Source organism: Zootoca vivipara, chromosome 7 (assembly GCF_965207765.1).
Source record: "Zootoca vivipara chromosome 7, rZooViv2.hap1.1, whole genome shotgun sequence".
NCBI lineage: Eukaryota > Metazoa > Chordata > Lepidosauria > Squamata > Lacertidae > Zootoca > Zootoca vivipara.
Window position 1 is genome coordinate 2,811,186 of NC_142590.1, and position 13,331 is coordinate 2,824,516.

The window sequence follows — 13,331 nt, forward strand, 5'->3', positions numbered from 1 at the left end:
AGCCACTAAAATAAAGTGTATTTTCCTGGTATTTCCCCTTTTTCCCTCTTAAAAGGAAAGACACAACACAATGCTCTTAAAAGTATAAAAGATGTTTACTTACAAGCATCTCGAGGTACAGCACACTCAAGAGGTAGACTTGCTTAGTTAAAAGGTAATATATACATTGTGAAGTTCACTTATAAGAAGTGAGACTCCATCTCATCTCTCTCTCTAGGCTGGAGGCCTTGAGGGAGAGACTCACTAAGATGTGTGTAGTCCAAGAGGTCTGGTCCAAGAGAGGGAAAATGGCTGTTTCCTTCAGGATTTATCTGCCACTTCCTCAACTCATTTGCATGTGAAGGAAGAGGAAACTACGCTTAGTCATATCCTCCTCCTCAGTCCTCCAAGTGGACTATCTAGGGATTGTTGTGACTTGACTGCACTTAACCCTTTGCATCCCACAAACCCCTTCTCAGGCAATTCACAACATACACAAAAACATACATAAATAACTTTAATCAACCACCCAAGAGTCCCAGCTTGCCACGAAGATCCTGGAACTTCTCTCTTGGCAGGGGCTTTGTTAGGACATCTGCAGTCATCTGGTCAGTGTTGCAGTAACACATTTCAACAAGTCCATCCTCGATCACCTGGCGTATGTAGTGGTACCTGACCCCAATGTGTTTGGTGCGTGCAAGGAACTTTTCACTTTGTGTCAGCTTCATACTGCTCTGATTGTCCTCCATCAAGCTGACAGGTCCCGTTCTTGGCACGCCAAAGTCCTTCAGGAGCTGATCCAGCCAGGGGATCTCTCTGCAAGCTTCCGAAGCCGCAATGTACTCAGATTCTGTGGACGATAAAGCTACACATTTCTGTTTATAGCTGCCCCATGCAATAGCTCCGTCCCCATACATAAAAACATAGCCACTTGTGGATTTATAATCCTTATTGTCCCCAGCCCAATCCGCATCAGTGTACCCAAGCAGTTTAGGGTCTCTGACAGCTGGCAGTTTTAATTTACAGTCCATGGTTCCCTTTAGATAACGAACAACCCTCTTAACTCCAGCCCAATCATGCTCAGTGGGACAACTTACTTTCCTACTTAGAATCCCCACTGCACTTGCCAGGTCAGGTCTGCATGTGGTAACCAAATACAAAAGTTTGCCAATCGCTGACCTGTATTGCGTGTTGTTTGGCAGCAACTTCGAACCTTGTTGATTCTTCAAGAAGTCTGTGGCCATCGGTGTCGCAACTGGGTGTGCGTCCTGCATCTGCATGCTTTCAATCAGTTCAGTTATCTTTTGCCTTTGGCTGAGTAAGAACGATCCATCCTCTTCTCTCTCAACTTGAATTCCCAAGTAGTATTTCACTTTTCCAAGTTCCTTGACCTCTACTTCCCTGTTGAGGTGTTTGACTATGTCTTTATAGTCTTTCTCATTTGACGTAGAAATTAAAAGGTCGTCAACAAAGGCTAAAATGTACGAAAACTGTCCATTCCTTTGTTTGGTGTACAAGCACTTATCAGCAGTCCCTTGCTTGTACCCAAGCTGCACCAGCATCTCATGGAGTTTCTGGTTCCAAGCCCTCGCTGCTTGCTTCAAACCATAAAGTCCTTTCTGCAGCTTGCACACTAGATGTGCCTCATTTGGTTTAATGAAACCTTTGGGCTGCTTCATATAAATCTGCTCAGAAATTTCGCCGTGAAGAAAGGCTGTCGCAATGTCAATATGGTAAACTGACATTTGCTTAGATGCTGCAATACTTAAAAGTAGTCTGACACTGCTGTATCGAACTGTCGGTGCAAACACTTGATCGTAATCCTCTCCATACTTCTGGGAAAAACCTTGTGCCACAAGCCTAGCTTTGTAGCGTTGCACCTCCCCTTCTGAACCCTTTTTAACCTTGAACACCCATTTACTTCCAATTGCTTCCTTACCAGGAGGTAGTTCTGTGAGTGTCCAGGTCCTGTTCCGATGAAGTGCATCTATCTCCTCCTGAGCAGCTTTCCTCCAGAGACTGGCTTCATCTGGTGGCATCCTCTCTATCTCTTCCCATTTGGAAGGTTCCTGTGGAGACGCCGACCTTGTAAGGTAGGACAGCCGTAATGGTGGAACACCTCTGTTGGTTCTGGATGAGCGTCTGACCTCTGGTCTTTCGACCGCATCAGCTTCCTCATCCTCCTCCAGCAGTGGCATATCCCCATACAGCTGCTCGTCATCATCTTCGTCTCTGGTGCTGCCAGGGGCCTGGACCTCCACGTCTTCTCGGGTGTCACCTATAGGGGGTGCTACGACACTAGAAGTTGGATTAGTACTTTGTATTGGTTCAAAAGGAAAAATCACAAATTCCTCATCCTGTGGCTCCTTGGAACAATCAATGGCAGTGTCCTTTGTATCAACTTTGCCTTGCTCATCGAAGTAAATTACATGCTGCGAACTTGTCTTGCCAGTTTGCGGATCCAAGACTCTATATCCTTTTCCTCCAGAAGCGTACCCAACTAGGATCCCTGCCTTCGCTCTGGAATCAAGTTTGTGTCTGTGCTCCTTGGGCACATGATAGTAGCACAAACTTCCAAATACACGTATATGTGACAAATTTGGGGCTTTTCCATGCCAAAGTTCAAATGGTGTGCGCTCTGCGCCTTTTGTGGGCAGTCTGTTCTGAAGATAGACTGAGCAACGAGCCGCTTCACCCCACAGCCTGTGTGACAAGTTAGCTTCCTTTAGCATGCACCTTGTCATTTCCAAAATGGATCTAAATTTCCTCTCTGCAATTGAGTTTTGTTGGGGTGTGTAGGCAACTGTGGTCACGTGTGATATGCCTTCTCTAGCCATGACGGCCTGCATCTCATGTGAACAAAATTCCCCACCATTATCGGACATTAAAATGGAAGGGGCTCGCTGGAACTTGTTCTTGACCATGTTAAGATAGTCCCTGAACAATTCCACTGTCTCACTCTTCTCCTTGATAAAGTAGGCTACGCAGAATCTCGAGAAATCGTCCAAAAATATCAAAATATATTTATTACCTCCTAGAGAAGACACATTCATTGGTCCACATAGATCTGTATGGACAATGTCCAATACTTTAGTGCTTCTCTTCTCTGCACAACGTGGGAAAGAAGGTTTAGTTGCTTTCTCACTAACACAAGTTATACATTTTGATGTTGGTGTATTTGTGTTGCTTTGCTTTACCTGCAGACCTCTCACAAGATCACCTTTCTGTAGTTCCAGAATAACGTTGGTGTCTCTGTGTCCAAGTCTCTTGTGCCAGAGTTCCAGACTTCCTTCGTCCTTTTGACTTGGTTGCGCCACCTTTGCAGACTGGTTCTGCTGGTTCTCTGAAACATTAAGCTCATATACACCATCCTTTAGTGTGCCTTGAACATAAACTTCATCATGCTTAGTCACAATACATTGTCCTTTTTCAAATGTAATTTTAAAACCTTTCCTGTCCAAACTGGACACGCTGAGTAAGTTGCAATTAAGCTTTGGTGCAAACTTAACTTCAGTTATCTTAGTATTAATTGTTTCATGATCTACGTTGAATTTCAAATTCACAGTTCCTGAACCAATTGCCTTTACAATGTTGCCATCAGCAATCTCAATTTCAGAGGTTTCATCCCCATTAATCTCATTAAAATACTCCTTTTCATAACAGAAATGAGAACTCGCTCCACTGTCAAGAATCCACTTATTGCGCTTATTTTCACAATCCTGGACAGCTAAACTCCTCTCCTGCATCAACATGGTTTGCTCATGACTCCCCTTCTTAACACCTTGTGGTTTTGAGGGGTGGGATTCAACTTTATCCCCATTTTGACTCTTGCAGTTCCTTGCTATGTGGTTTTTCCCATTGCATTTAAAACAAATTATTTCTCTAGATGTCTGTCTGGACTTTCCAAAATGCTTGGATGCATAGCTGCTATCCTTCCTCCTTGGATTCCTTTCTTGAGAATCAAGGCTATCTCTGCATTCCTCTCTTAAATGGTTGATAAGCTCATTAAAAGTTAAATCCTTTGTGTGATCCATTATACTTTTAAATGGAGCAAACGTAGGTCCCAATGATGCAAGCATAAACGTTACTTTAGTCACATCATCAAAGGCTCTGGGAGTAAGGGCAATTCTTTGAACAATCTCAGAAAAATTCTTAAAATGCTCTGTAAACTCTTCTCTAGAATTCATCTTCAACTTGAGTAACTTATCCAACAAGTATCTATAGGAACTCTCTGTAGATTGTGCATAAATGCGTTCAATGTCCTCTAGGATCTTAGATGCATCATCTTCAAAATTTATCATTGATAGATGCTCATTCCTCAAACTGCTCAAAATTATGTGCTTGGCTTCATCATTTTTAATACTCCAAGCTTCTATCTTAGCTAAAGCTTCTGCATCGGTTCCTGTAGGCTTTTCTTCCTTAATGGCCTGCAGAACACGCCTAGCAGCAAGATAAACTAAAACGCGCTGCTTCCACTGCACAAAATTATTGTCATCCAGCAGCATAAAACTTGGTCTTGCCTCACTATCAAAACTGGAGCTTGCCATCTTAAAACTTCAAAAATTTCCAAAATTCAAAAATCTTTCAAAAATCAAATTCAAAATCTCAAAAATATCTTCACTACCTCTGAGCTTTCTCAGTGCTGTAAACTCTGAGGGAGGGGAGGGGTAGTTAATCCCCCAAGCACACTGCAGAACAAAGAGACCATGTGCTCAACCAGGAAATCCTAACTGGAAAAATCCTACAGAGTTCAAAATCACAATCCAAATCAATCCTTCAAAAATACACAAAATACGCAACTCTGGGCCGCAATAACCCTATGTGGGAATGTTCAGGAATGTGGATGAGGAGATATTGTTTAATATATCCTATCCCCGCTTGCGCTAGCAAGCACAAAACTTTAGCAGAGTAAAACATTCCCCTTTTGCAAAATACACAGCAGAAGAACGTTTGCGCAGGCTTGATTTAAGCCACTAAAATAAAGTGTATTTTCCTGGTATTTCCCCTTTTTCCCTCTTAAAAGGAAAGACACAACACAATGCTCTTAAAAGTATAAAAGATGTTTACTTACAAGCATCTCGAGGTACAGCACACTCAAGAGGTAGACTTGCTTAGTTAAAAGGTAATATATACATTGTGAAGTTCACTTATAAGAAGTGAGACTCCATCTCATCTCTCTCTCTAGGCTGGAGGCCTTGAGGGAGAGACTCACTAAGATGTGTGTAGTCCAAGAGGTCTGGTCCAAGAGAGGGAAAATGGCTGTTTCCTTCAGGATTTATCTGCCACTTCCTCAACTCATTTGCATGTGAAGGAAGAGGAAACTACGCTTAGTCATATCCTCCTCCTCAGTCCTCCAAGTGGACTATCTAGGGATTGTTGTGACTTGACTGCACTTAACCCTTTGCATCCCACATGAATCACATTTTTTATTTTAAAAAAATGGCTGTGTATTTATCACACGAGTGCTCCCAATAAGAAACCCGCCTTGCTGTTTAATGGATGTAATTTGACTTCACTGGCACTGGCGCTCTTTAATGAAACTCACTGGTGTTATTTTCCTCCACTCCACTCCACCGGCTGCCTTGCACAGAAACCTCCATGGATTTACCATCCTATCCTAAACCCACCAAGGACTACAGTATTTAAAACAATACAGGCTAGTGCTTTGTTCTAACTGCTGAAGCAAGGACCAAACGGGATGGTGGTTTTTTTTTTGGGGGGGGAAACTCCCATCTGAATCCTTCCAGCAAACATTTTATCAGACATTTACTGCGTACCCTGAGTGGTGGATTATTTTAAATCAGTAGAAGCAAAGGGATTTGAATGCCATCAGGTTAACAAGGAGGAGCAGGGATGAAGGAGGAGGCTCCGAAATGCTCCGATCAGGTGGGCACTTCTCAAATCCCACCAATGGAAATGTGGTGAGCCAGCTCTGCAGTGCTAGCCAAACCTCAAGCCTGCTCAGTGAGGCTGCTTTAGTGTTTACTGGATGTGATATGCAGAGAGGTTTCAGCAGAACAGTTGCTTAGGGAAATACGGGGAGGGGGAGGCAGGGAGGTGTGTCGCTGTCTGTGGGTTTTGCTCCCAGCTTAAGAGATTGCTCTCTTCTCTCCATAGAGCCTCTCTGACCACACAATTGGCAAAGACCTCCAGAGCACGAGGACAGGGCAAAGGCAGTGAGTATCTTTGCTTGGTCTCTAGGGTTGTCTGTCTGGGGTGCACGATCCGTGTCGAATGTGTCTGCTCTCTCCTGAATGTTTGTATTTGATTGGCATTCTTACTGTCTTTGCCCCCCTCCACCACCTTTTGTAGACAGGCATTTCTGTTCTTCCGTTTTGTCCTTTGCTGTTGTTTCCCCCATAGTTTCCCCCACCCAAATATATTAAACGATGCCTTTGGTGATGGTGCAATAGCCTCTTCTCCAAGTTGGGTGTCACATAATGGGGAGACTTCCCCCAACCCTTCCCCCCAAAATCTGCACCTGGGTGCACTTGAAAGAGTTGCCTTTGCACCTGTTCCCTTTATTGCAAAGGGAAAAGGAGATTCCTTCACAGGAGAAAGCAAATGCTTAAGAGATGGGACCCCCCCCCCGGGTGGTTTTCCCTATAAAGTTAACGACCTCTTTTTATAAAACAACAACCACCCTTTGTGCCATCCCTGTTGTTGTTAAGAATAGCAGTGGAATGGGACAGATGGAAGACCTTGCCGCAAATGCTTTTGCCTGTTACTGTGAAATCATGAATAGACTAAAACCCTTTTGGAATCCAGGAGGAGGGGAAGAGAATTTAAAACAAATCCTGGAGCTGTTTCACCTGTGCCCTGATTGACAGGAGGTGCCTTGGCGAATAGGATGGAGACAGACAGTGGAGGGAGGTGGGCAAGATTAGATGCACCCAAAATGAGGTCAAATAACACCAGGACAAAACTTTGACATGCTTGCAAGTTTATGGTTGTCTGAAAGCTGCTATATCCTCCACCCACCACCCTGTCCCAAGATTCTGCAGCACAGGGAAGGTCAAATTATTGGTGGGCCACAGAAGCTTGTGCATGTGCAAAGAAAGACAGGGAGGAACAGAGGACCCAGTTTCTCACATGGGCAGCTCTAGCCAGGGGGATCCAGGGAAGGCATCCTCACGTGCTGCAGCCTCATGTGGCCATGGGGTGGGCAGGCTGAGAGTGCACTAATGAGGAAATTCAAAAGGGCTTAAGGAATTACAGGGGTTGATTTCAGCAAAAATACAGCACAAGGCGGACCGTTGGGATAAGGATTAAAATGAATGCACTTGCTGGCATTTAATGCAATTCCTGCTCCATTAGTTAGAAGAGAAGAGGCTGTGTGTGTGTGTGTGTGTACACATAATCAGATTTTTAAGCGAATGCTGGGATTGCCTACAGAATGCCTACTTTGGAATTCTGAAGACCTTCAGGCCCATCTCCTTGCCTCTGTGCTGCCAGTCTTTTTTATCTGTTTTATGTTTTTCCTTCCTGCTAAAGCACAAAAGGAGAGTTGTTTTGCAGATGATTCCACTTGTGCGTGCCAAGTAGGATCTACCTAATAACTGCATCAATTTTTCCGGGCTCTATTAGTTTCCATGGGGTGTTAGGGGAGGGGTACTACCTCTGGTGGGGTACACAACATGCTCCGTCTGTTTGCCCACCTTTGATTCTCGCTCTGCACTCACCTCTCACCTGTGGCTCCTAGAAGCTGTCAGCAGGTGAGAGCGGCCACAGGTGAGGGTAGCTGATGGGTCTCAAACCCTCAGTGAGTTAAGGACTTCTCCTGCATCCAGAGACAGGCTCTGGCAGGTTGAGTGGACAAGACCAATAGTGAGTCCAATGGTCAAGAAGGAGGAAGTGAGGGCCAGATGGGGCTTGTCAACCTGGGAAGGTAGCACCTCTAGAAGGACAATTCTTTTTATTATTATTATTAAAGATTTTCTTGGTTTACAGAAATATGTGCAATGTCTCTCGTAACATTATGCGAATCAGTTTCATTTGTTGAGACGTTGGGAAGAAAAGGGGAGAAGAGGTAGATGGGGAAGGGAGGGTGGGTGGGGTGGTCTGGCGATGTTTCTATTCTGCTTAATATATGGGTTTTTTTTTGTTTTGTCAGCATCGCTTGTGTAGGTCCTCTGCTATTCACTTGTGTTCCTTTAGTGGCGAGAGATGTTGGGGTTGGCCTAGGGTATGGTTGTTCATTTCTGGTTGGCTGTGGTGGATTTTGTTTTGTGTGTGAGTGGGGTGGGTGGGTGTTTTGGATCAGGTTATCACATACACAGCCCAACAAGACAATGACAAAAATCCACCAACAGCATACAAATCAATATGGCTAACCTGGTCCAAAACACCCACTTGGCTTTTGGGCCTTTATTTGAAAGGTGGCATTGTGGCATCTTTTAATGCAGTGAGACATGCAATCCTGCCTTTTATCTGTCTAGTTGTGTTTTTAGATTGTCACTGTTATTATTAACTGGTTGTAATGTCGCTTTGGGTTATTTTCCCAAGAAAAGCAACTAACAAATATAATTCATTCATACACAGTTGTCCCACTCCTTTTCCTCCACGTTCCTCTGCCAGTATCAACCCTTAGCATTTAAGTAGCACATTTCAAGGCTACAACGTGCTTTGTATACATCATTCCAAAGGTCCTGAGGACACCAGCCCTGTAAGATGGGCCAATACCGTGTTTCTCATATTATAAGACATGTCTTATATTTATTTTTTCATCAAAAAAACACACTATGGCTTATTTTCAAGGGATGTCTTATTTTTTCCCTCCTCCTGCTGCTGCGGCCGGCATTGCTGCTGCGCCTATCACTATGTCTTATTTTCGGGGTATGGCTTATATTCCTTGAATGCTTAAAAATCCTGCTATGGCTTATTTTATGGGTATGTCTTAAAATATGAGAAACAGGGTATTACATCCATGTTATGAAATGCAAAGGCTGAGGCTGAGAGAAGAGCCACTTGCCTAAGGCCACTGCAAGAGTCTGAGGCAGAGATGACACCTGAGCTGGCGTCTTCCTGTTTTATACTCTTGGCCCTTAACATCACCTCTCCTTTCCGTTAACCCCCATATTGCAGATAGGAGGCTGAGGCCTAGAGATAGACAAGGCTTAGCGGTATTTATGATCACAGATGCAGTAGTATTCAGAATTGGGGCTCCTCTTTAACTCCAACCTGTAGCATGAAACTACCGGTAACGCTTAATTGTGGTGGTTTTTTTTTTGGTCCATGGGATTTCAAGTCTCATCAACACTGATCATGCTGGCTAGGGCTGATAGGAACTGGAGCCATATAACTTGTTGAGCAGATTTCCCATCCCTGAAATGTGCCCAATGTTCTCCTCTTGAGCACTTTGGTAACCACATGCAAACAGGGGTGGGCCTTGGTAATCTTTGGTAATTGGAGCAAGGCCAACATTTGGCGTCTCCAAATGGATCTTCTCAGTTTTGTACCCTCTCAGCTCAGTGCCCTGTGGGGGGGGGGAGAACCACCCACACTGCTTTAAATCCAAGGAGGTGTAAAGCTGCACTTGATAAAATTCTCACATCCACACAAATATAAAACATTAAGGTGCTCTGTGCTAGGTGTCTGATCGAGACTCTCCTCCTTGCAACTCTCTCATTTTCTTATGTAGGAAAGTGGGGTGCTGCCCTAGGGAGTTTGGGTGAGGCAAGATTTGAATTGGAAACTTCCAGGCTTGTGTCAGGAATTCGGCCGTCCCGGGGGCCAGCTGTTAGACTGGTCCCACAGGCCAAATATGCAATTGCTCTCACAAACGTGATGAACAACACACAAGTCAGTAAATAAGGCTTAACTGCTTTATTTACATATAAACAAACTGGGAGCTCTACATCATGGCTCCCTCTCTCTGGCATCACAGCCAATAAAGAGAAAGAACAAAGGAACAACAGTCCCACGTAAACATCCTGTCTACGTCACTTCCACTCTGTGGGAGTGAAAACACATACAGTCATATGATACACAATAAACCTATGACTGCAGACGGGGAATGAATCCCAATAGCTTGTTCTCTTAAGACAAAGCAAGATGCTACAGTAGGTGGGTTTCCATGAAGCAAGACACGGTGATTAACAGCAAGAACCTTTATTGAACTAACCAGTGCTTTTTTTATTTCTAAAAAAAATGTTTAGGGGTACTCTTGTTTTGACTCAAGAAAATCACTATTTTATAGTTCAAATTGGGGGAAATAAATACAGTAAATGGACAAAAGTACAAAGATTCACAAAATGTTTAGGAGTAAGCATACCTCTGCATCCCCCCAGAAAAAAAGCATTGAAACTAACAGAACTGGGCAACAGGGGCAAAGCACCTGGGCCACTCCCACTCTCAACGTGATTGGCTGTCTAAACTTCCAAGCTGTGAATCATAACTCAGAGTTTAAGGGCCAATGGAAGTGCCCCAAATCCTGAAATATTCTGTGATTGGATATCATGTATCGAATCAGAACACAGGGGCTCATAATCCTTAGTTCAGATTCAAGATCAGGCAAACATAGACCACTGAATACATGAAAGGAGGCATGTTGTAATAGCCATATGGGAACCGAAGGGGAGTGTTTTCAGGGGTGAATTGGCAGGTGGTCTCTATTTAGCATTGGCCTGCTACCCTTGCTCCAATCTCTTGTGTGTGTTCTGCATAAATGCCCCAGGAGGTGGGGGGACTTGCTGGCAGATTACTCAGTGCATGCATGTAAACAATTGAGGCTGTTAAAGGACCTGCATCCATTCATGTCACATCAAGTCCTCTTGTTATTTCATTCTCAGACCAGTTCAAATGCCAGCCAGCTTCTCCATGTGCCTGCCCAGCAACCTCACCTTGATGTGAAGGAGTAGCAAGGGCATAGAATCATAGAATTGTGGAGTTGGGGGGGACCTTGAGGGCCATCTAGTCCAACCTCCTGGAATATACGGATCTTTTTGCTCAACGTGGTGCTCAAACCTGCGACCTTGGTGTTAACAGTACCATGCTCTAACCAACACCTCCTTACCCAGTTCAGTCCTGAGCTGAGACCACTTTACTTGCGGAACAACATTGCGCTGCAACCCCTCAGCTTCTCCTCCATGGGTCACCCATCCATGGGCGTAGCTGGGGGCAGGGAGTAGCAGCTGCCCCCCTAAATCAATAAAAAGACATAGCAAACTGAGGTTCTCCCTGAAAAGCTTCCAGGAGGCAAGAGAGTTTGCTGTGTTGAGGACAGTTGCCCTCCTTTTGCAAAAAATACTGCAATTTGCAGTATCAGAACCCAGCATGGTTACTCTCTCTTCCCTGAAGTATTGCCTCCTGGAAACTGTGCTTGCCACTCTCACAAGTCAGTCAGGGAAGGAATTTACAAACTGAGATGGCCTGCGGTGCAAAACTTCTGATGCTGCAAAGAAATAACCTCTCTCAAAAGTTTCTCCCCCCAGCCAGAGAGAGATCTGATCTGTCTTCTCATTGATGTGCTACCTTACTACATGCAGGCAGCTTTTTAAAGAATAGGACCAGCACCACCCCTATTCCGCCACCTTAGGGCTCTACCATTTTATGCTGCTGGTAAAATGGGATAGCCTTATTTCCAGATAATTCTGAATGGAAGCATGTTAAGCTCATTTTCCCCTGCCCTGTCCCCCCCCCTTTGGCTCCCCATGTTTTCACTGCCTTTCCCCCATCTTGGACATTGCCATCCATGCTCCTTCCACGCTAAGGTCCCACACAAGCTCTGCTTTGTCACAGTCTCCCTGTCTGCTGCGCATCGTCATTGCTTTTCTCTCAGACACCCGAGGAGTTTAAGCAGCACTGCAGAGATACAGGTTATGTGCCTCAACTGAGAGATCTATGAGATTTTCACGCTGTTTGCTAGAATGGGCCTTGTGAGGAAGGGTGGTGGTTGAGGAGCTCTGGGCAGAAGATACCCAAAGCATCTCCAATTGTGAAACAAGCCCAGGTTGGGAGAAAAACTACAAGGTCTTCATAACATAAGCACACCATTTGTACTCATTGGGCTTGCATCACTGTGCCTTGGTAGGAGTTTGCCTTTTGTATTAGGGTACCTTGCAGCATTTCTTCTTATAAAGGAGGGCAAAGGGGGGTAATGGCTAAAGTCCCAGACTGTGACTGGGGAGGGAGACACAGGTTCAAATCCTGTCTTGGCCATGCAGTCAGCCTAGCCTACCTCACAGGGTTGTTGTGAGGATACCATGTAGGAGGACTTGTGCATGCTACTTTCTTGCTAAAGGGAACAGGATGCATTAAGCCAGCAACAATTATTCAGTTTACCCGCCTACTTGGCTAGCAATGGCTCTCCTTACTTTCATGATTGCCACTAAATGTTGACATTCTGCAAATGTCTGTGTTATTTTGCACTATGAATTCAGACTGACTACCAGGGGTCAGCAACATTTTCAGCCGTGGGCTGGTCCACCACCCCTCAGACCATGTGACGGGCCGGACTATATTTTTTTTGGGGGGGGGATGAACCGTCCCTCAGACCATGTGGGGGGGCCGGACTATATTTTTTGGGGGGAAATGAACAAATTCCGATGCCCCACAAATAACCCAGAGATGCATTTTAAATAAAAGGACACATTCTACTCATGTAAAAGCATGCTGATTCCCAGACCATCCACGGGCTGGATTGAGAAGGCGATTGGGCCGCATCTGGCCCCCGGGCCTTAGGTTGCCTACCCCTGGACTATACTGATATACAGAAAAGGACTGCACACTTTCATCAGTGGTTAATCAGCAGATTAATCTACTGAAGTTTTGGCTGACTGGAAATACAGTTTTCATTGGGAAAGGCAGGTTTTCGTTTGTGGTGATTGGAATTAAGGATTTTTTCTTTTTCTTTTGGGAGGCTGTTATTTCAGTAGTAGGGAACGGAAATAAAAAGAGAACGCCTTCTGTCAAGGATCGGTAGCGATTGTTTGAGTATTAGTTATTTTATCCCCTGCACGTTGTATTCTCTACACATTGCTAATATGCAAGTATATTTTAATGTTGTTAATTAAAAGGCAGATAACAAACATTCTTTTTCTGAATCTTTAAAATTATATACTCAAAAGAAATGAGCACACAGCAATATCAAACTTAAGTAACATAGGATCAATACAGCCATCTGCATATGACAGAAAAATATTGAATAAGCTAGACGGTATGTTGGGTCAGTTGGTTTAGATAGCAAATTGAAAACTACCATTTTGATTTGTTACTGGTTTGTGCACTGTTAGTTCGGTAAACTAAATATTATTCAATTAGTTAAGAACTCTAAAATATGTTTTTGTGGCTGATGGGAAACAAATTCTTTTAGTTACAATTTTTTTTAGTGGGAAAGTCGGCTCAGATTGCAT

At 44.2% G+C, this 13,331-nt stretch overlaps 1 protein-coding gene across 1 annotated transcript in view; it reads left to right on the top strand.

Moving 5' to 3' along the window:
* The first annotated feature begins 5,832 nt into the window (after positions 1-5,832).
* Positions 5,833-13,331, top strand: part of RGS8 (regulator of G protein signaling 8) — a 34,934-nt gene continuing 27,435 nt past the window's right edge. The window contains exons 1-2 of the mRNA XM_088673574.1: positions 5,833-5,865; positions 6,097-6,155. Coding sequence (XP_088529700.1) covers positions 5,833-5,865; positions 6,097-6,155 — 92 coding nt within the window. The remainder of the gene's footprint in view (positions 5,866-6,096; positions 6,156-13,331) is intronic.